This window comes from Meleagris gallopavo, chromosome 9, assembly GCF_905368555.1.
Source record: "Meleagris gallopavo chromosome 9, MGAL_WU_HG_1.1, whole genome shotgun sequence".
Classification (NCBI taxonomy): domain Eukaryota; kingdom Metazoa; phylum Chordata; class Aves; order Galliformes; family Phasianidae; genus Meleagris; species Meleagris gallopavo.
This window is the reverse complement of record NC_139412.1, coordinates 4,982,221-5,005,174: the sequence shown is the minus strand read 5'-3', so window position 1 is coordinate 5,005,174 and position 22,954 is coordinate 4,982,221. Positions and strand designations below refer to the sequence as shown.

At 42.8% G+C, this 22,954-nt stretch overlaps 1 protein-coding gene across 3 annotated transcripts in view; it reads left to right on the top strand.

Moving 5' to 3' along the window:
- Nucleotides 1–22,954, top strand: part of MCF2 (MCF.2 cell line derived transforming sequence) — a 49,024-nt gene that overhangs the window by 20,235 nt on the left and 5,835 nt on the right. For all 3 annotated transcript variants that reach the window (XM_085230530.1, XM_085230531.1, XM_085230533.1), the window contains 24 exons: nucleotides 35–151; nucleotides 1,365–1,514; nucleotides 3,578–3,699; nucleotides 4,126–4,240; nucleotides 4,616–4,735; nucleotides 5,904–6,095; nucleotides 6,948–7,139; nucleotides 7,281–7,452; nucleotides 9,506–9,594; nucleotides 10,157–10,245; nucleotides 10,478–10,544; nucleotides 12,333–12,448; nucleotides 12,552–12,621; nucleotides 12,985–13,077; nucleotides 13,400–13,492; nucleotides 14,456–14,581; nucleotides 15,367–15,588; nucleotides 18,677–18,769; nucleotides 19,988–20,066; nucleotides 20,601–20,664; nucleotides 20,906–21,012; nucleotides 21,087–21,199; nucleotides 21,482–21,594; nucleotides 22,849–22,949. In XM_085230530.1, coding sequence (XP_085086656.1) covers nucleotides 35–151; nucleotides 1,365–1,514; nucleotides 3,578–3,699; nucleotides 4,126–4,240; nucleotides 4,616–4,735; nucleotides 5,904–6,095; nucleotides 6,948–7,139; nucleotides 7,281–7,452; nucleotides 9,506–9,594; nucleotides 10,157–10,245; nucleotides 10,478–10,544; nucleotides 12,333–12,448; nucleotides 12,552–12,621; nucleotides 12,985–13,077; nucleotides 13,400–13,492; nucleotides 14,456–14,581; nucleotides 15,367–15,588; nucleotides 18,677–18,769; nucleotides 19,988–20,066; nucleotides 20,601–20,664; nucleotides 20,906–21,012; nucleotides 21,087–21,199; nucleotides 21,482–21,594; nucleotides 22,849–22,949 — 2,815 coding nt within the window. The remainder of the gene's footprint in view (nucleotides 1–34; nucleotides 152–1,364; nucleotides 1,515–3,577; nucleotides 3,700–4,125; nucleotides 4,241–4,615; nucleotides 4,736–5,903; nucleotides 6,096–6,947; nucleotides 7,140–7,280; nucleotides 7,453–9,505; nucleotides 9,595–10,156; nucleotides 10,246–10,477; nucleotides 10,545–12,332; nucleotides 12,449–12,551; nucleotides 12,622–12,984; nucleotides 13,078–13,399; nucleotides 13,493–14,455; nucleotides 14,582–15,366; nucleotides 15,589–18,676; nucleotides 18,770–19,987; nucleotides 20,067–20,600; nucleotides 20,665–20,905; nucleotides 21,013–21,086; nucleotides 21,200–21,481; nucleotides 21,595–22,848; nucleotides 22,950–22,954) is intronic.

Genomic DNA, 22,954 nt, shown 5'->3' with positions numbered 1-22,954 from the left:
GATCAACCAGCTGATGGTGTTGCCTTCTTTGCAGGTTGTTATGCTGAGCTCGGTTAGTGACCTGCTGACATATATTGATGAGCAGCAGCTAACCCCAGAGTTTGGAGGCACCTTGGAGTACTGCCACAGCGAGTGGGTCATCTTCAGGACTGTACGTACCGGGGCTCAACACTGGCTGTGGGGAATCTGCTGGGGAAGGCCTGATCCCCAGCTAAACATCTCCTGTAAGGCAGTGAGCAGTGCATAGCTGAGAGTAACCTCTGGAGCAACCACCTTTCCTTGTTAAGGTTTGCGAAGGAGTCAAGTGGAGTTAGGCACTGAATGGATTTATAATGGCAGGTTGAGTTCCCAGCCACCTTTCCAACAAATCAAAACATTAATGAAAGCCTTTGAGACAAATCATTGTGCCCCCAGTCCTGCACCGTTGTCCACACAGACAGATGTGGAGCTCAGTGTGAAAACAAAAGCCTAAGACATCATTGTTGGAGTGGTTCAAGCTATTGCTTCTGCCAGTTTCTTCCCATTTGCATAGATGCACTGCCACCATCGTGCTTTTTAAACTTTTTTGGCTCTTAGTTTTGTTCTTTTGCACAATGTGTTACAGCGACAATGACATAGCTCTCACACTTTGAGATAAAAATGACAAAATAAATGACAAAAATGTTAGGGTAATTTAAGAAAAAGATGAGCTTCTAGAACATATCTGCATGTGTTAGATAAGTGTCCATGTTAAAAGCCTCTCAAAAAATTCCCATGTAAGGTTCTCTTAAAACACTTGCTGAAATTTCCTTGTTAAATACACAGTTTAAAGAAAATACAAATGTATTCAGTTGCATTAAAATTTATTACCCTGATTCCAAAAGCAGAGCCAGAGCTGCAGTGTCACCCACTGCTTTGGCTTGCAAGTCTGGGAATGTCCATGACCAAAAGGACAAAGACTTCTCTTAAGCCCTGCTGTCAGGAGGTGGTTCATGGTGTGGGTCAGCCAGAGGAGAGGTGTGGTAGATGAGGAGTTACAGTAATTTGTGTGATGGATCCCATGGTGGCTTCTTCCATTGACCTTCAATGAATGGTAGGACAGTGCACAAGAACAAGCAGCAGAAAACAAAACACGAGGTGTCTGTGTCCATTACTGCTTCAAGACCTTGTTACGAATTCAAGCTGTGCTAAAAGCCAGCTGGCCATGTCTTGATGACCACTGTTAGCACACAACAGCTCCACCATTAGTGGGCCTCTCAGCCATCTCTCTAAGAGTCGGATGCTGCACTCTCTTGCAGATCTCAGCCTTGGCTTTTAGTGCACTCTTTATGAGCTATAGCAATGTCCTGAATCCCAGTCTGATCTCAATTATTGTCTCCCACCAGGCAATAGAGAATTTTGCACTAACCGTGAAGGAAATTGCACAGATGTTACAATCTTTTGGCACAGAGCTGGCAGAGACTGAGCTCCCAGAAGACATGTATTCCATCGAGCGCATCCTGGCCCTGCGCACTGAGAAGTACTTCCAGCTCAAGGTATGGCTCATCAGGAGCACAGCAAGATGGGATTTCTGGGGTTTGACTGTCTGTTGGTTTGATACCCATTCCTCTATCCCTCCCATGCATCTGTATGTGGTGGCAGACAAAATAGAACACAGCGTGACTGTGTCTGTATGTTAAATTTACATTTGCCACACATTCCAGTAAATTACCGTGCTGGCATCCAGAAAACTGTCTCAGCATTGGCTCTTTACTGGATACAGAAGTTGATGTCTGAAACGTGCTGTTCCTCTGGTCTTTGCTCATCCTTCTGGCAGAAAGGAGGCTGGTGGGTTCCCTCTGCTTCACTCCCAGTGCTGCAGAAAGTTGCACGCAAGGGTTGTCAGTGGGTCTGGAGAGATGATTTGTCCTCAGCTCCCTCCTCCTCTGTGCAGAGCTGCACACTTACTGAGTGCAGCTGCCCCAGGGGTCTGAAGGAAGCTGTGTTTGCTTGAGGGCATTGAAGGTGAAGATTTCTTGTGAGTGTATAGTTCGGAGCATGCCTGACTTGATCCCGCTGAGCCTTCATGTTTCACATAAAACATAAAACTTTTTTCTTTAATATTTTAAGATTTTTTTCAGCTGTTGTGACCGATGAATATTTTTGTAGGATTTAGTGGAAGATGTAGAGCAGACAGCTGCTGCTGTCTTGGCAGCTTTGAAAGATGCTTCTGCATCTTCCTGGGGACAGCATAGGCACATCCCTAGGCCCTCAATTCATAACACTTCCCATGCTAATAGCAGGGCTGTGCAGTTGAAGAATGAGGTCCTTTGCTTTATTCATTCGTGTAAATCAAAGAAGAGTATCTATTCTCATTTATAATCATTTGTTGTCCTTGTGACAGTGATTTCTCAGTTAGAAATACCCCAAATGACATCTGAAGGATGCTGTATCTAGTCATGTCTGAATAGACATGTACACATATACAGCAAGTGTGATTATAGTTAATGCAAGTCCTTTATTTCTTCTTTGGAAATGAACAGGGCTGTAGTACAACAGCAGCTGCATATGTTGATGCATGACTGAATTAGACTTTGTTCTTCAGATTATGTCCAAAGCGTAGGGAGAAAATATGGGTTACCAACTTAGTCCTGCATATAAACAAATCAGCTGTACACACTTTTCTCTGGGGTGAAATACAGAACATTATCTGTTTTCATTTGCATATAAAGCACAGCAGCACTTAGTAGAAGCCATCTGTTGCTTTTAATGCCACATCTATTAATTTAAAATATCAAAAACATTCTCGGGCTTCTGTCTGAAATCAGTTCCATTGCTTTTTTTGTTTTGTTTTGTTCCTTCTAAGACCGTGGAAGATGAAAGCTGATGAGAAACTGTGTGCAGATTGTGAGACGTGGGGTCCCTGTATGTCTCTTGACAACCACAAGATTGGTGCAGCTGATTCCTGCGGCCAAATAATGAGTTGATCAGGATAATTTATGTAGCTGTAGTACTGAACAAAGGCTAGATGCAAACCTGATGAAAAATTGACAGAAATTAATTAAACGGAGCAACTGAGAAATTAACCTCTTTGATATCCTGAATGGGACAAAATCAAGTTAGCACCTGTTAGACAGTTCAGCTACTTTGTCTGACATCTAGTGAAAGGCTTTGCATCAAAAGGAGAATTTAGGGCTCTGGGAATGAGATGTAACAGCGTGGAATAGCAGCCACCTGCGCACTAAAGAATGCTGTGCAATATCACTGAAAAGCATATCCCTAAACAGCAGAAATACCTGAATGAAAGCATGGACTTGTAGATAAATATTTAATACAATTCCTCCTGCTCACAGCTCTGTGGCAGTGCTGTGCATCTTGAATCGTTCCGTGGTCTCATGTTTTCATGCTTGCCAGTTCCCACCCAGTGTGGTGACCAGTCTGTAGTTCAGCCTCTCCCACATGCAGGGGTTAAGGGAGCTAAATGTTGCTGGGAGTCCTTTGCTCTGATGGGTACCAGTGCTCCACTTATGGCAGGGAAACAGAAAAGAGAGCAACACAAAATGCCTCACCCTTAGCTCCCACAGAGTAGCCTGAATCAGAAATGTTTTGCATTGTGCAGGAAGATATTACAGCAGTCACGAAAGAAGGAAAGTTGCTTTTAAGCAATTTAGAAGAGCCTGATGTGGGTGAATGCAGCCAGGACCAGCACCAGAGGCCTGGAGACTGGGACACTGTGAATAGGTGAGTGCACCGTGTTGCTGATTTGCCTGATCTTTGAGTGGAAATGTGGGCTATTTCAGCATGGATGTATCTATCAAAAACTTACAGACAGAAATACCAGCTTTGTTCCATACCCGTTGATTTCCTGGCTGATTTCAGTCAACTTTGACCTACTCTGATATTTTTTCCAGCCTCTGTGATGGGGCTGTGGAACAGATTCACCCCCATGCAGGCTGTCAGGTTTTATTCTGATAAAATGGTGATGGCAACAACTTCTTCACACAGCTACTGTCATCTGCAGTGATGATTTTGTGAAAAGCCTCTCAGATATATGTATCAGTTCATTTCTCCTGAGAGATGAACTGGGGTCCTGAGTAGACTGTCTTTCTAGGACTTGTCCATCTGTTTGTCCATCTGTTTTAATCCTGTGCTTTTTCTGTACTCCAGGCTACTCGGGCAGCTGCGGGAGATGGAGACTGCTTTTGATGGCTTCTGGGAAAAACATCAGTTGAAAATGGAGCAGTATTTACAACTGTGGAAGTTTGAGCAAAGTTTTCAAGAGGTATTAAAAGATGCACTATTTCTGTGTGCAGAAGAAGATTTGGGGAAAGGGGGAGAAGAGAGATTTTTATGCTTTCTGTTTTGAGAGTGTTTAATTTATGCTGCTGCTCCTTAACTCTGACTAGCAGGGCTAACTCACTTGGGAAGTCTGCTGTTCTTCTTCATTCAGAGCTAATTTGGGTATCACTGCCCTGCAGCCACATAGATTTACCTGAGAAGAAGCATCTTTGAACGTAGAAATTAGCTCTTGGAAACTCATTTTATTACTGGATTTAACAGTCGCCTAAAGTGTAATTGATTTTGAACTGAGAATGATTTTCTGTCTGTGCTTTGGATCATTTTGCAGCAGTCTTTTTGTTTGGGTGTGTATGTCTAGGTCAAGAATGCCATTGAATTTTTAATGGGTCAACAAGCAGAACTGCCCGACACTGGAGACAGTGTCTCCCAAGTGAAACAGAGGCTGAAGGACTTGAGTCATTTTGATGGTCTGGCTCAGGTGAGTACATCTATCACAGACAGATGCAGTAGTGAAACGTAAGAGGCACGCTCTCTGCTTGTGGTAGGTGTTTTCTAAAACGGCCTGGTGCAGTTTGTTGGTAAGTAGATGGAGGAAAAGATTGATTTCATGTCTTCGTGCTCTTTGCAGCAACACTGTGATCACACTGAAAACCAGGATATTTAATTATCGTAGTTAAAATAAATTGCTGAGCCACCATGAAAATCCAGAGCAGATAAATGTCTGAACATAGGGGAAGTGTGGGAGTTAATGAGCTGGAAGAAGAATTATTTATATGTTAAGTGCTTTTAGCAGTGCTAATAGACAGAGACTTGTTACCAGGCACATGGAGAGGCAAAAAAATCGCTATCTTTAAGCGTCTGTGATTTGAATGTAACATATGGAGGAGGAAGACTAAGAGATGCAGCAGAAAGAGGAGTGAAGTGAGATGATTCACAGGAGCCCCGCTGAGGATGTGACTTCTGCAAATGGCAGTGCTTAACTAGTGGGCCAGGAGCTATAGAGAAGTCCTTAGGGATTTAGACACAACCCCTAGAGGTTTATTTAAGAACGAGAGCCCTAGTGGGAATGTCTGAGGGTTTTTTTTTTTTTTGGCCTTTTGAAAGGTACTTTATTGAGCGAGGTAGGAAGAACAAATAGCCAGGCATACCGTGCAGCAGGGAAGCAGTCCTGGCAGAAAGCCTGTCCTGGGGAAGATGTAACCACTGCACTCACCAGGAGCTGCGGACAAGCCGGCATGTTCTTTACATCAAGCTCTACTACAGAAAGCCTGACTTGTTTTGCCATAGCTGCTTAAAGTCTCTGTCATGCTTATGAGCGTAGTGTGCCTAAACTGGACATCAGCTGCCTTTTCTTAGACTGCATTTCCTGCAAATGGCAGCAGTGATTGCCAGCAGCCACTCACAGCAGTGCTAGCTTGGTGAGATACCATCATCTTCTTCATCCTTTTGGGTGGCAGAAGTTTTTTTTCCCCAGATGATGGGTGCCATTTTATCCTGCGTAAGCCACCTATTCTGGCTACTCCTAATGGCATTCATCTCTATGTGTACCTGAAATCTGGTAAGAAGAGCAAGTGCATGGTGTTGTATGTCGATATTTTGGCGTTATTTCAGTAAGCATGCAGTCTTTTCTCTTCCTTTCACTGAAGGATCTGATAGGGAAGGCTCAGGTGGTGATACTACATGGACACCAGCTAGCAGCAAATCATCACTACGCACTCAACTTAATCTGCCAGCAATGCAACGAGCTGCGGCACCATTCTGATGTCTTGTCTGACGAGATCAAAAGGAAGCAGATGCGGCTGCAGAAGACTTTGGATCTTCATACTCGCCTTCAGCAGGTAGAGCTTGGAGATACGGTGCTCCTTGAAGCAGGTGGTTGGCCTCTCTACTAGCTGGTAGCATCTACAATTTGCAGCTTTGCTTCAGTGATTTGTGTTAGGCAGGTGTTCCTCCAGAGCCTGGAGAGTGCTTTGACTTGGTTAAGTTAGCAAACAGGTGCTGTGAATAGTCAGTAGAAAAAGGTGGGCATCTCTAGAGAGCAGTTCAGAACACCAGAAGTTAGGTTCTGTTGCTCACACTTTCATGGTGCATCCACATATAAATTAACTTCTGAAGTTTCCATACCCAGTGCAATAGAGGTAATGCTTTCAAATAAACTCTGTGTTTTTTTATTAGCAATTTATTAAGAATGAATGTAAGTGACTTTAAAATAAGATGACAGATTGGTAGATAGGCACAGCTGCTCTGTGTTAGTGTGGAAGTGGAGTCATGTTGCTCCATTGCTCGTTGATATCTTAATCAGCATCCAAAATACATTTGGAGAAATTCATGCTAATTAGACCAGAAGGCACACAACCTTAGCGTGCCTGAGGCTGCTGAGAAAAGCAATGAAGTCTGACCCTGTTCCATTTCACTGTTTAGGACAATTAGGAAACTTTTTTTTCCCCCTGCATTCTTCACTACAACGTTGCATTAACCTGTGGGTTAATATGTCAGCAGCATCCCTGCTGTGGGGCAGAGCCCTCTCCCGGGCTCCTTGCACTCCTGGTTGTGCTAGTGGTCAAAATGCAATAGCTGTTTGGGTTTTCACGAGTACCGATGAGCTCCACGTTGAAAATATGGAGCTGGTAAATGATACTTGTCATGAATACCTTGATTTAGCAGGGACTGTCACTCCGTGTTTCCCCCAGGCCCTGCAGTGTTGTGATGAGGGTGCCTACCTGCTTGCCAACCAGCAGATGGACAAGTGCCAGTCTAAAGAAGGTGCTCAGAAAGCTCTCCAGGACATAGAAAGATTTCTTGAAAGCTCTTCGCCCTACTTAAACTATGATCCCCAGTCCCTACAGTATGATTTTGAGTCAGTCTTAACAGCTGAATTGAAGGTAAGCCAATACCCCAGCTACCCAAGTGAAAAGCAAAATCTGACTTCACTGCAGCATTATCAGCTTTACTATTTTCTGTTTTGGTTCCAAGTGCAAAATAGCAGTAGTTATTTGATCATAGAAGTCTTTTTCACTCTACAGTGCCAGATACAGTCAGTGCAGGTGAAGCTTGAAAATGTTCGAAGCATGTTTGAGAATCGTCAGTCTTGCTTCAAGAAGCTGCTGGATAAGCATGTGCGTCCCGTCCAGTTAGTGGCCCCTCGGCCAGAAAACCCCCCACGATCAAAGTCACCATTATTTTCTCCTAAACATGGTAAAGTATCTTCGTGATTATTTTCAGATAATCATTTTCAGGATGAGTAACACAACTTGAGAAACCAACCTGCACTTATTTTGGATTGCAGAGTTGTATATTGTATGACTTAATGGTCTTCCAATTTTTGTCTAGCTTCCCATTTTTGTTTAAGGAATGGGGTGTGGAAGCCTCACACTGAATACGTGGGCTAGTTGGTTGTGAATCACTCTGTGCTGTTGTGTTGGCTCCTCGTACACTTCCCAGCTATGAGAAGGGCTCCCATGGTTTCCTGGGTGTTTAATATTTTTCTGAACACTATCATGTTGGAGCTACCAAATACCTTAGTGTGTTCTCTGACTTGTAAGAGATGACCACATGGAAAGGAGAAAGATGACTTGGTAAAATGAATGCAAGGTTTTTTTGCACTCCTTGTGCAGGAGCACAGCTCTGGCTGGCTCGGTGGTATTTGCTTGGTATTTGCTTTCACTTGCTGTTCAGTGAAAAAAGTCAGCTGAAAACAGTACCTACTTCCACTTCTGTTTTCCTAGCATCTTACTTGGATGAACTGGTGAATTAGTGATACGGGGGGAAAAAACCATATAGATTTGTTAGCCCATTCCATAGCCTGAAGCCTATTTATATACCTGTTCTGGGTGACAATCTCCTTAATTGTCTTGGGCTAGAACTGACATAAAATTAGGCTGACGTTTGCAAAGGAGCCTAGGTACATGAGGAGCTGAATCTCATGAACATAAGTGACAAGCTGGATGTTCGACCTCCTTTGATTCTTTGAGAATGTCATCCTTAAATCCCAATTGTGGAATAATTAATGCCCATAAAGGTAGCAGTTCTGGTTGAACTGAGGTCGCTGCATGTTCTGCCTTCATTTTGTTAATGAGATGTAGCACAATGTTAACGTTAAATGATATCATTAAAACTTCCATCTTTAGCAGTCCTTTATGTATCAGTATTCAGAAGTACTTTAAAGCAGTGTTGGCATATTTTAAACCAGGGATATGCTGTTATGTGGGAATATTAAATTCCACGAGTGAGTGACTGCATGAAATGATCAGACACCATCGATGTGCTTTGGTACAAATTTGTTTATGATGAATTAGTGTGGATTGGCTGTGGTGAATTGTAGCAGGTGTCATACAAGCAGTAAAAGTGGCTCCAGTTTGGGGAGCTAATAGTGTAAATAAGAAAGCTAGTGGAATGAAGGGGATGAAGCTACTCCATATGCAGTCCAGTGCTGCAAATAAAGCCTGGATTTTCTCATCTCCAGCCAATGCCACGTTGCATGCCCTCTGAGCTTCCATACAAGACCAAAAAAACTCCATCTTTAAACTAAAATACTGCCCATTTTACCAGAGGTTTTTTCAGCTTTCTAGAAGCAGGAAAACGTTAAGGAGAAAGCAGTGGTTTCAGTAGTAGTGGTAAGTGTCTGACCACCTCTGTGGGATGCTGTGAGGCCATCATCCATAGGCCAGGTGTGCTCGTTGCACTGCCTTCATGTGATGTACATTTTTCTAGGAAAGGCACTCCATCACAAAGCACAGGTATCATCCATTAATCATATTCCTGAAAGAAGTGATCAGGCATGTTGAAATGAGCACAGCCAGCAAGAGGGGAAAGACAAAAGGCTCTTCTCTGGATAGATCACGCCGAGAGAGCTTTTTAATAAGGCCTCCATTTGACACCAAACATCAAAATGCTGCCGTCCTGCTGGGGCGATGCACAGTGTCAGAGACACCCGCTGGGCTCTGCTGGGAGTGCTTTGAGGTGTGTGGGTTTGATGGCGTGGATTGAAACCAAACCACCTCTGAGTGCATTGCTTTTGTCCTCTTTTGCTTTTTTTTTCCTTCTTGTTGTGGTCTGAAGACACCCAATTCCTCTTTTAAGTTAGCCCTGGGTTTGAAGCCCTGTCTGATGAGTCACTTTGCTTGTAGTATTTGCTAACTAATCACTCGTTCTTAAAATATATCCCATTTCTCTTCATATTATCTACTCTCTGAACCATTTCTGTCACAATAGATGTACATTATAGAAAGATTATTTTTTTCTATCCAAGGTGTGGATTTTAATTCCAGTTTGAAATTTTCATTTGACCTCTCTCTCCCTGGGAAGAAAACATCAAGAAAAACTCCAAGTTCTCGCAAGGTAACAATTGCTGGCGAAATCTGAATGTGTTTTATAGACTAAGAACCCATCTGAAAATGGGAAAAATTGACTGAATTCAGATTGGGATGTGAAGGAAGTTTTTTTTTTTTTTTTTTTTTTTTAATTTTAAAAATCTTTTTCCTTTCTTACCCCTTTAGTTTATTTGGATTTGCCCAGCATCTGAGTTCTATCTCGGGTTGTTTTGCCAAGTAACAGATATGGTTCTCTTGTGTGTTGTCCCCTGAATTTGCATAACTGTGTGGATGCAGAGTCTTGCAAATAGATGTCAAATATTTTCCCTGTGGGGACCATTCTCTGGTTTCTGCATGAATGAATGTTGTCAGTGCTTCCAGATATTACGTAGCATAATAATTTCTGGGACTTTTTGGCTGCCCAGTAGAAGCTTTGCTCTTCTGAAGTTCAGTGGCACAAAGGATTTCTTAAAAAAGCAGCGTATTTCATCCTTCCCCAAGATTCTGTAGCTCCATTAAGGGCTGGGCTTATCCTGCCTCTGCAGTGACCTCTCTGCAGCTCCTTCAGGTCCATCCCATTTCTTTTCCAGATTGAAGTAATGCACGATTATCAGGAAAAACGGAATTCCTTGCAGTCTTTTATTTCAGACAGTGATGACAACTTAGATATACTGAAAGGGTAAGCTTTCACCCAGTTTACATCACTCTGAATGATGTGTTTCTGGTCAGCCCTTTCACCATCCGTGTACGTCATAGTGCTTGATGTCATCTCTTGCACTTTTGCTATTTTGTCACCCCTGTGTTGGTTGTTAATGAGGTCACACTGTGTTTTGGGCTTGCACAAATTGCCTGTGCTTTTTTTTAATGCAGACATAATATATTTTTTTTTCTTCTTTTTTTCTTTCTTGTAGCCATGTCATAAATGAGCTTATAGAAACTGAGAGAGTGTATGTAGAGGAACTGTTCACTGTTCTGACGGTGAGTGACTTCTTCAGATTGCTCATTACTGCTCCCCGGTGACTTGTACAAAAGAGCACCTGCCACTCTGTGGAACTAAGCAGAAATGTGACAGGACAGGTTTCTACCAAACTGTCAGATCCCCAGCTAGTCATGAATTTTCAAGTTTTCTCCCTTTTTATTTCTAAGTAGGAGGCATCTGCAGGAGCAGTTGGTGTCAGGATGAACTTTTCATCCAGAATGAGGAAGAAGCCTTCTGTTTGTACACACATGCACTGGTAATTAGTTCTATCACTGCTTGTGAAAATGTACAAAGAGCTGGTGTTTTTTAACTGCTCCCTCAGTTCTTTACCTTTTGGAGATGAAAGAAGGTTGTGTTTTATGTTTGGAAGGTTTCTGTCTCAATGCTTTGAGGTTTGTGGATGCATAAAGCGCATTTCTTAATCCAGAAAGCAGACTCTAATTTCTCTGCTGCTATTTTAAACACATGTATTTTGTTCCACAATGCTACTTGCTGATGAATGAAGCAAGTCACTGTTAATTACCTCATCCTGATTATGTTTCTCTGACCCGAGAACAAGCGCCATATAAATCTGTTCAGCTGCAGGTAGTTACACAGAACTGCCTTCCACTGATTGGCTTTTGTTTTGTTAAACTGCACTTGATGTGATAAAGCAGTTGGCAGGTATGTGGGTTTATTGCTGTGTCCAGTCCAGATAGGGGACAGTGGACAGGGCAAGCTAAGTTGTCTGAAAATAACATTTCCACAGAAGAGTGAAGCCTCCTTGCATGGTTAAATAAAAATGACTAATTTTCCAGATACTTATCTTCTGCTGCATCTTTAATCAAATACAGAACGCTTGCTTGGTGGAAGGAATACTGATTTAAACCATAATTAATATAAGAGATTAGTATGAAAAGCCAAAGAAGATATGCCATACATACTAAGTACGTTTTAGCAAACATTTGCTACTTGTATTAAATTGACCTCAGTTTTGTGCAGCACTTAGTGACTGGCAGGAGCTGCCTGAGCTGCTGCCAATAGCTTTTTGCTGTTTTCTTTGCAGAGATGGTCCTGAGTGCTGGCTCTGCCTTTCTACTCTTCTACATTTAGGATATTTACCGTATCTGGTAGCTGGTTTTGTGTTGGTGTAGTAATGTCATTTTCCTGCAGAGAGCTTTGCACTGTTTGCTAATTCCACCCAGCAGTTGGCAGCAAAGGCTTCCTTCTGGGAGGCTGTGATAGCAAGAGGCAGGTGGAGCAATAGGGGACAGACTCCTGAGGCTGCAGGAATTGAGGAGAGCAAGATCTGCTGTTCAGCATGTCTTGTGCAAGAGCAAAAAGCCCATTGATTTTGGTATTTGATCTCAAGCCTTCTCTGCTCTGTAACAAATCACCTTGTACACTCAATCTTGTGACAGCATCTGTAACTGCACGTTCTGTACAAACACGTTTGTCACTCGTGTCCCAGGGTCGTAACAGCAGATGTGTTTAACCCAGACAAGTATTCCTGTGGGATCAGTTGGGCTGTAGTGAGCAGACAGCGACTGCAATTTGCCTTTTGTGATCAGAACGTCTCCACAGCATTCACTCACCCCAGGAAAGCTGTCCCATGCCATTCTCTGCTGGACCACAGCCCCACTTGCCTACGTACTGAAGGCCGATGTGCTAAAATATAGGGATGTAGAAATTTGAAATGAAGTAGATTATACTGGAAGTCTGCTCACATCCCTTTGTCCTCTGCCTTTGGGGAGGTGCCAAGCAAAAGCCTGAAAAACTGAGCAATTAACCCATTTTGCTTCCTGCAGGGCTACAGAGCTGAGATGGACAACCCTGCCATGGTCATCCTTATGCCTCCCGTGCTGAGGAACAGGAAGGATGTCCTCTTTGGAAACATGCCCGAGATATATGACTTCCACAACAAGTATGGTGCTGGCTCTCCTCCCCCTCTTTGCCTCACTGATTTCCTGTAATGATGAAGTACCTTGCTCACAGCTGCGTTTTGTCTCTTCCCCTGTCTCTTGCAGAATATTCCTGCACAGTTTGGAAAGCTGCCTGGGAGCACCCGAGAGAGTGGGATTTTGTTTCCTAGACAGGGTTGGTGATTCATTTTCACGTATGAGACAGACTTTTTAAGGCCAATGTTTCTGCTGTGCTTTGCACTCTTCAACATCTCAGTTGTGTCAGTTGGATGAGGTGCTTCTGATATGTAATTCCAACAGCAAGGGAGGAAATACAACTGTGTGGACAGCAGCAGATGGGGGGAAGCAGCAGTCATGACTGCTTGCTTCAAGGAGCATTCTGCTTCTCAGCAGTGGCTCTTTTACTTGAACTCTGACTTTCAGATGTTATACTTGGAAGCAGAGCTAAAAGCACGTTGCAGTTCAGGTATTCTTTCTGTTTAGCTGCCCAGCAGGCTTGCATATATGTGCCTGACTTGCATTTTGGCTTTCCCTGCAGCGAGAGGATTTCCAGATGTATGAGAAATATTGTCAGAACAAGCCCCGGTCAGAGTCCCTGTGGAGGCAGTGCTCTGAGAGCACCTTCTTCCAGGTGAGGTGTTGATTTCTATCAAGGCAGTGTTGTCCTTGGGCACTTATCCTAAACACCATCCTCAGCACTCCACTGTTTTTGCAGTGTATTCTGTTTGCCATTGTGTGAAAGCTGCACAAGAATGGCAGTTGGAGTTGCTTGTATACAAAGAGTTTAAGGCAGATCCATCCATATCATGTGTTTCTATGAAATCTCTTTTGTTATATGAACTATAGGACATTCTTACATGAAATCTATGAAGTCTTCAAACCATATTACTCATGCTGTTAGAATAACTACAGATTGTTAGCACATACCTTACCTAATATGATTTCTGTTTCAGGAGTGCCAAAGAAAATTAGAGCACAAACTTGGGCTGGATTCCTATTTGCTCAAACCAGTGCAGCGCCTGACAAAATACCAGTTGCTTCTGAAGGTATTTCATATGCTGCTTTTGAAATGACACTTGGAGATAGATTTGTTTTCCATTTTATTTTTCAGTTGAAGTTTACCTCTAAATAAAGCCTTAGGTTACGTGTTGCTGAGCTTGGCTCTCCAAAGTGACGTTCAGCAAGGTTGACATTTTTCATACCTGAAGAAGGAATGTGTGCTTTTAACATGTTGTTTTAGTGGGGAGAAGAACTGAATCTGTTCAGAGATGTAAAATGTAAGAAAAATGAACCAGAGATGTCCATAAGGGTATGATGAATGAAAGCACACCATGTTGATTTATCTCTTCTGCTTGGGTTGTTGTAGTCCCCATAATCTTTAATGCATTCATCCTTTTGTCCCCATTCTGATGCAGAGCACTGCTGCCTTTCCCACTTTACAGAGAACTGGGGTGGTGGCTTCTGAAGGCTGTTGAATCTCACCTTCCAGCTTCTTGAATGAGGAATGAGTACACATGAGGCTCTAAGCAGTCAGAGGAGATATGAAATGAGAATAATTTTATATCAGTCATAGTGTTGCCAATTCTGTCTTCTGCTTATTGGCTTGAAGGCGCCAGGATTTATAAAATCTTCCTTCTGTCTGCCAATCTGAAGACAGTCATGCACTGCACACTCATATGAATGCATTTGTGACGTATTAGCAGCTGATGCCAAACCTGAATCATATTTGCCATTTCTTATCAAGCAGGAAAATGCAAAACAAAGAACTCAGGTAAGAGTGATGCCACTCTGTAACCTGATGCTGTCCTCAAGGAAACCCAGAAAAAATGGACAGTGATATTCCACACCTCATATTGACTGGTTTACAGTTAGTGCTTTTTCCATTGGCATATGAAAAAAGAAACTCAGGGAGTGCAGCTTGCTCTTGGACATTGGAAACTTTGGGTGAGCTGGAAAAAAGTTTGCTTTTTTCAATCTGCAAGCACATGCTCTTCCATTTCTATTTTCAGGAGTTATTAAAGTACAGCACAAGCTGTGATGGAGTTCAGGAACTTCAAGAAGCTCTGGTTGCAATGCTGGATTTGCTAAAATCAGTCAATGACTCTATGCATCAGATTTCAATAACAGGATATGACGTGAGTAGATTTCAGTAATTAGAGAACTTGTACAATGCTGGTTGATATATTGGAAGAGGATGGTGTCACAGGATGTAGGAACTAAAAACCACATTAGAACAATGACAAACTGAATGGCATCAGGAAGTTTATAGATGCCAGTCTTCCATTTGATTTCAGGATTTTGGAAGCTATTCCCATCCAAACAATATGTGGAGTTGCGTAGTTCCCACACTTGCCACCTTGTGGTTCCTGGGAGCATTTTTTCAGAATCTACCTTAGTTCTCAAATGATTCACCTTATAACAGAGCTGGGCTGTCATCATATTTCTCATTCAACCTTTAATTAAATACACCCTGAAGTAGGTTTTGATCCTTGCCTGTTGAAGTGGCTGTCCTTATAGGGATTCAGGGAGGGCTGAGCTGCTGGTCGCATTCCTGGCGTTCTTGAAAAATCCTTTTCTTCCCATTCTGCACAACCTCTGTTCAGGCTCAGCTCTCATCTCACTGATGTGGGGGAGCCCTTGATATGATCTTTTCTAGGTGCTGGCAAGTTTTCTTACCCTTCAGTTATTGACTTGTATTCCTTTGCATAGACTAACTGTTGGCTTGTGTCTGAGACCTCTTCTTCTCTCCTGGCACCATGCCGTCACTCCAAAAGATCATCTGATCCTTCCAGGAAGACCTATTCTTAGAGTGACATGCCTTGGAACAGAGCTGGCCCCATTGCCCTTCATTGTTTGCACAGTGCTCCTACATTTTAATTGATGTAATCTTTTTTGTGTGTATTTGTCATACTTTCACCAGGGCGACTTGAGTGAACTGGGAAAAGTATTGATGCAAGGATCTTTCAGTGTTTGGACAGGACACCGAAAAGGCCCAACAAAAATGAAGGATCTTGCCAGGTTCAAGCCAATGCAGAGGCATCTCTTCCTATATGAGAAAGCGTTGGTCTTCTGCAAGAAGCGAGAGGATCATGGAGATGGATATGATAAAACTTCGTCTTACAGTTTTAAGCATTTTCTGAAAGTAAGGATTTTTTCTTTGGGGCCACTGCCATGGGGATTGTAAACTGCTAACTTTGTGAACCCAGAGAGTATATTTTCAGTAGTGCAATGGCTTGGTTTCTGCTATCAAGGACTATAATGCTCCAAATGGAGGTACCACGAAAGGCTGGTTGATGTAGTAACATGTAGTGGATTATGGAGTGGCATCTGCCAGAGAAACAGTGCTTTGGACAAGTCCCAGGGATGGAGAATGTGCCTTCTTCCTTCCTCTAGTCAGCTTTTCAGGACAAAGGGTTGAAAGCATGAAATGGACAGCATGAACTGCTGTCATGTCCAGCTCCTTGGAAGAATCAGGGCTCCTCATGTTCCTGGTCTCCGAGGAGGCACAGCCTCCTGCTGCCCAGCCAGGAGGAGGGGTATCACTCCTCTTCCTCTCCTCTGCTTTTCTCCTTCAGCAGGCTCCAGCTGCAGCTAGCAGCATAATTATCAGGCAAGGAGAATAGCCTCTGGCTAAACAGGAGGGACGTAAACAACTGTCCCAAGGCTATAAATGCCAACTCTTGTCAATAAAAATCCCAAACTGCTTCTCTAAAAGAGACCGTCTGGCTTATTGTGTCTGATGAGCACTTCTAATATGAGCATTTTGTCTCAGTACTCTGCCTTGTTTTTCTTGATAAATAAAAAACAATATAGGTACGTCACAGAATGGAAAAACAAATGGGCAGTTGGAGGCTGAGCCTTTGAGCCCAGATGCTGTGAGTCCCCTGATCTACGTGGGGTCTGGGGAGAGAGATGACACCAGCAGTCAGAAACCTTTCAAGGATGTTACAGTAGATAAGTCTGTTCAGCTCCGGTGCACATTACAAATTGTGTATTAAAAACAAATCCCAGTCCATATGTTTAGCTACTTAAGTGCTTTTCCCAAACAGCAGTTTTCTTTCTGGGGAGCTTGTTTTCCCTGTAGCACTTGTTTTGCCGTATGTGCTTTTGAAAGATCTGAAGAGGCAGCATGGAGAAACCTGCTCAGAGGAGGAAATCTTGTGTTCAAGAGTCCAGACGTTCAGGTCAGTTTTTGTCTAGGAGGGGCTCATTTTCCAGCATTTTGGATTGCTAAGCTGAGAGGTTGTGGTTAGAGAATGCCTGGATGCTGAAGCATTAATACATCCCTGCACGCACGCGTTCTCAGAATTGCTGTCTTGAGGGCAAAACCACATTTCCTGAGCTCAGCATTTGGTTGATTGGTGATAGTATCATGGAATTAATTTTCCTTGCAAGAACGTTTTGCGGGGATTCAGAATTAAAGAAAGCTGTTTCATGGAAGCAGTGTAACTGGACATCTGTAGAAACAGCAAAAACAAAACCCCAAAACTTTCCCCAAACAGGCAGACTTTAAAAACAAAGTAATATTTTAAATGTTATATAAAATAGCCAGTAATAAATATCTCTTCAGCTGATACTCAGTAACTTAAAGCATGCAGGTTCATAACTCATTGCAGTGCAAGGTAGATTATCTGCCTTTTGCCACAGTGGAAGGTGATGCAGATGGATGCCATCCCAAAGCGTTAAGCTCAGCCACCTCCATCTGCATTGCAGCAAACTGCAGCTGAAGGGACAGTAAATCCTGCTTGGAAGGAGGAAGAAGTATTTTAAAATACTCTACCATGAATCAACGTGGCATAAATACACCTATTTGTGGTACCTTCCTTCATGTCTTTATAGTGGATAATCTAAAATTGCAGGTGTCTTGATGCCTGGGCAGTTCTGTAGTGGACACCAAGTGGAATTGCCAATCCAGAGGGGCAGCACAGAACTGGAAATGAGAGTTTGGATGAGTGCTCTGTAGGTTGCCCTTTCAACATCTCAGTGTTGCATTTGCCTACAGTCAGAGTAGAGCCTGATCTCACTTTCCATGGCGTTGTGGCACTATACTGCACAAGCCCGAAGTTTTCTGAGATATAATGCCTTCATAGCAAAGCTGTGCTGCAAATTTTAACCTGTGCATTTTTAAATAGGTGCAATTTTAAATAAAGGAATAGATATGTGTGAGATTGTAGATGTGCAAACGGTCTCTGGCTTTAGTCAGCGATCAATCTCAGTTCTATTCATCAGTGCAGCCTTCCAGACTTTGGTGAAACCTCATTGTGCACAACAATGACAGACAAAGAGGGGCTGGGAAATGCTGCTTGCTATTCAGTGCCCTTTCTTTCTGAGTCTGGAGTTTCTTGCAAGTTCACAAGAGCTCTGCTATTTATACCAGCGAAGAAATGAAGAAAGTTAATTAGCAGCTTGCTTCCTTTCTCCTGAGGCTCTTCATAGTCATTGAAATGGTGTGCCAACCTTTGAGAGAATAAGTAGGAACAGAGAGCTTGACTGGGTGATCCCACCTGTAACTGTTGTAGCCTTGCAGACAAAAACTCTGACTATGCACTTAGTCAGGAAGGATCAGCAATGTTTAACAGATGTTCCTTCTCAGGCTTCATTTGTATTTGTACTGGATTTGCTTATGGCCACCTGTGTGAATAATTAATGATATGATACCATTATTATTAGGTCTGTTTCAAAACATGAAAGTGGAACACTTAACTTTTTGATCATCTGTTAATCAGTGGTGAATCGCTAGCAAAATCTACTTTACGGGGCAGTAATTGCATGTTGTGCTCAGTGGATGGGTCAGAGGCCAAAAGAGTGATCTGAAATTCCCAAAGAGCTAAGGGCTTCCCAGATGGGTTTGAAGTAAATAAAATATAGCACAGCACAAATTAAGTATGTAGGAAGATAATGCGCCGTGCATTTATAAAGCTTCTTATACCTCATCTGAGAAATGTCATGCTGGAAGAGACATAACTTTTCATTTTGTTCCACTGATTCTTGAGTAGAAATTCTCCTGAAGTCTATTAGTGGTTATAAGAAAGCTTTGGTAAATAAGGCAAGCTGATGGAAATCAGGGGGAATAACTCAGATGATGACTTCCAGTTGCTGCTGAAATGAAAACTGATGAAATGTGTTAAAGCTGTTTTCACCCAATTCAGCATGGTGCAAAATATATGGATTCATTTTAAAGGGGAAAGATTTGTAACATGCTTCATTTTTTGGTTCTTTTCTCTTTGCAGATGAATGCAGTTGGAATAACTGAGAACGTGAAGGGGGATCATAGAAAATTTGAAATCTGGTATAGTGGAAGAGAAGAGGTATACGTTGTGCAGGTTTGTAGCTTCAGAGATCTGAATATTTGTAAATAGTGGTATGGAAATGTCTCCTCTTGATCTTCTCAGGTTATAAGGTTATCAGACATTCAGCTTGTATTCTTCTTTCTCTTTGCTCATGTCTCTGTTCACAGAGCTGTCCCAGTGGCTACTCCTCAGTGTCCAGTACAGGGCTGTAAAAGTGGAGACAGAGCTGGTCTTTGGAAACAGAGCCTTTAATTCCAAATGCGGTCTCAAATAGACCAGTAGTTGAAAAAAACATTTTATTGTGCTCAGCAGCTTACATGAACTGAGATGGGAAGTGGGCCTCATGCTTTAATGAACATAAACACATGCTCTACTCCAATTAGATGCTGGAACTGCCCCCAGAGTGAAGGCTTAGCTTCCGTGGTGCTAATTCCAGTAGTAGTTTGACTAGTCTATGGAATAGTAGCCTGTTTTTTTCCTGTTTATTTTCCCCTCTTTTGTAGCGTTTTGAATAGAATTTTATAAGAGTGAAGTATTTGCTTAATGCTGTATTCAGAGCACAGCCTCTTGTGAAAATACTGTTTGTTGACATTTGTTTTTAATTTGCCCTCTGCTAAGCTTCTTCCTCCTTGTCATAATCCAGTAACAAACTTCAACTCAGATGTATGTAGGGTATACATATATTCAGAGGATAACGATAGGACAAGGAGGAATGGTTTTAAACTGAGACGTGGAGGTTCAGGTTAGATGTTAGGAGGAAGTTTTTCACCCAGAGGAGGGTGATGAGGCACTGGAACAGGTTGCCCAAGGAGGCTGTGGATGCCCCATCCCTGCAGGCATTCAAGGCCAGGCTGGATGTGGCTCTGGGCAGCCTGGGCTGCTGGTTGGTGACCTGCACATAGCAGGGGGTTGGTGGAATTAGATGATCATTGTGGCTGTTCCAACCCAGGCCATTCTATTATTCTGTGATAGATTTGGCCCTTTGGGTATTTTGAAAAGAGAATTATTGCATGCTCAGATGTGCTTTTTCCTGTACTCCTTGGGTTGTAGCGATGTCTCCACCATTTCTGCTGTGTTGCCTGGATGTGGTGGGATCGTTAATTTAAAAAGATGAAGAATATTTTAAATTTAACGCTGGCTTTGGATGAAAGGGGATTTCAGATAATTGCAGCATTGAAAAGTAAGATTCTATTCATACAATATAATGGATGATTCATAATTCAAAATTCAGACAATTCTCTCTTCTTTCAGGCCCAAACAGTAGATCTGAAGATGGCATGGTTAAATGAAATAAGAAAAATTTTATTCAAGCAGCAGGAGCTCATAAAAGGTACATTTGACCAATTTGTCTGTGGCATTCACTCTGCTGCAGAACCTTTCCTATTTTCACACTGCTAATCTTCAAATCCACTAATTCTCACCAGAGAATTGATTTTCAGAAAACCCAGTAGCACAATTCTGGAGTGAGGTCTACATTACAGGGAAGTAACATAAGTTAGAGCTGTAAAGGCCGAGTGCTCAAGTAGAAATGAATTACAGAAGTACTTTTTTTCTTTTTTTTCCTATTACCGTGGAGAGTTATTTCACATTTGTTCTCATATGCTTAATTCAACAAGATTCATAGCAGATGCCTTGTTTTAAGCATATTATAGTCCCATAGACTTCAGTGGAATGCTTGCTATTGGATTTGTGCTAACATACCATCTTAATCATAACTAAATCTGCTCTGTGTAATAGTCCCTAGGTCTGGTTGTCTCTAAACAATAATCATTAGAGTTGTTTGAAAGGCCTAGCTTTGAAAATAATGCTTCAAGTGTGACAGCTGCTAAGGAACAAGGATGTAAATCTGATGTCTGACCCACAGTGGAGAAGCAGCAGCCTAGCTCGTGCACTGACCAGCTCCACCTCTCCTCCCAGCTGAGTGATGGGTGAGTCCCTGGGGTGGTTCTGGGTGGGGGGCACCAGCGAGCACTCATCTGACAGCACAACCTGAGCTGCAGTTTTCTTTTTATGTCCACTCAATAATCGAAACTGGGCACTGAGATCCTTCAGAAAAGCATCTATTAATAAGTACCATTATTATTTCTGATCCTGCTTTGCAAACCTACACGGAGTTTAGTTTCATTTCTCACGTACAACTAATATATATATACATATTTAATCTTTCAGAAAGCAGCAGAGAGCCTCCATAAGCTCAGAAGAGAACGACTCGGAGCGCACCAGCCCAGTGCCACTGGACAGCGTGCTCCTGTCACCCCAGAGCAAACCCCACAGAAGTATGGCATCTCCCTTCCTTCGGGGCACTGTGTGGGCACAGGGTTCCCCAGCTGAGCTGCACGCTGTCTTGCAGGCTGGCCAGGAATGTCACAGTCCCTGGAGATCTGTGAGGGGCTGGAGGAGTGGTCGGGTAACCAGTACCTTTCCAACTGCTCAGACACCGAAGAGGAGGAGGGGAACCAGCTGGTTAGTACAGAACTGAAAAAGCACCAAAGCTTGAGGTTTTGATTGTGTTGCTTGTGTTGTAGGCTTCACTGGGTGATAGGCGTAGCTTCTCCATGTCTTCATTTTTCTGCATCTCCATTTGGGGAATGAGGAGATATCAGATGAGTTGTTTCAATTCCTTGAAACCATTTTAATTAAGGTAGCTGTTAGTGCTTTATCATATTCCATGTGGCAGTCAGAAATAACGGCTGTGTGATACTGAATGTAGCTCAAGTAGGTAATTTTTTTCTCTTTCTGCCACAGTCTCCAGGAAAATACAAAGCCCTTGCAGACTGCAAGAGGAGAGGATCAGAGGATCTGCTGGTGAAAAATGGGGATGAAATTCAGCTTTTGCATGAAGATGGTGAGGGACAGTGGTAGGTATTTTAGGATTGCTTTGCCTTATCTCTAAGAGCCTGCACGGCAGTGCCATACTGCTTCACCTGCCTGGTGGTCCACTCCTTGCAGCTTCTGATTAGGTTTCAGTCTATTCCAGAAAGTCAGAGAATTCATTCCGTTTCCAAGTCTAGGGACCTTACACACTGGTTTGGCCTTGAAAAATGTGTTTGGACTTCCCTTGCCTTGGGTATATGAGCTGTGTTACGCTGACATCTCAGCAGCCCCTTGGTAGTGTTCTTGCAGCTCAAATGGGTGGTTTGAGTGAGAGCTCTGTGCCCACTTTATGCCTTCTCCAACTCAGCTGTTGGCTTTATTCCTCTCGGTTTATTAGTAGCAATATTGAGTGATTACAAGACATTTTCTTCCCACAAATGGCTGTAATGAACCAGTGTTAACTGGTTAATAGCTGCAGACCATCTTTCAGTTGTATTTATAGCTGTGGCTTGTGGGGATAGCAATTCACAGCTGGTTCTCTCCTTGTAACTGGGAGCATTGCCTAGGAAATTACTATACCCCATGATCTGCCTATTGAACCATTGGTCTCATTGTCTCAGAGGGCAGCATGCCCTCTTCTGATTTTTGCAGCATTTTGGTCAAGTTTCCTGCCTGTAGTTCCTTTCCAGACTGATTTCTGACTAGCTCTCTTCAGCCAGTCTCTCCTTAATATAAACACACAGACACAGCTGCCCTATGGGGGATTCATGGCCAGCATCTACAGCCCTTGTGCTTCATGGGAAATTCAGTTTGCTGTTAGCAAAAAGAAGATAGAAAGTATTTCAATCGTGCTGCATGCTCACCACCTTTCATAGCAGTTTTAGCCAGTGCCAGGCAGACAGTTCTCAGACCAAATGTATTTGTTAGTTCAGATCTCACTACATGAGCAGGAAAGTAATTGTCCTGGGCTTCGTTGGTAGTCAGTGGAGAGAAACAGGCACTTCTGGAGAGTGATGCAGACCCCAGGCAGGGTTACTCACGCTCTGGAGAGCCTTGTTCCTCTCCATGAGCTATAGAGGAGCCCAAGGCAACTGTGTTCCTGATGAAGGTTTTTTAATTAGTTGCCTAAATTTAGTTGGGTGGAATTCTTAAATGCATGCACAACTCCTATTAAAATGCTCCCCCGATTTGAGCAGACTGTTGGTTGCACTGACTGTCTTGTAAAGTGTGCCCACTGCCAATACGAAACTACTTGTGGGGTGATTTGTTTCTTTTACTAATACTGTTGTTGTTCAAAGGTTGGTGAAAAACCTAAACAGAAGAAAAGAAGGCTGGATCCCTGTCCACAGTCTGCAGATAGTAGTCGGTGATTGTAGATTTCGGAATGCCAAAGTTGCAGGTATC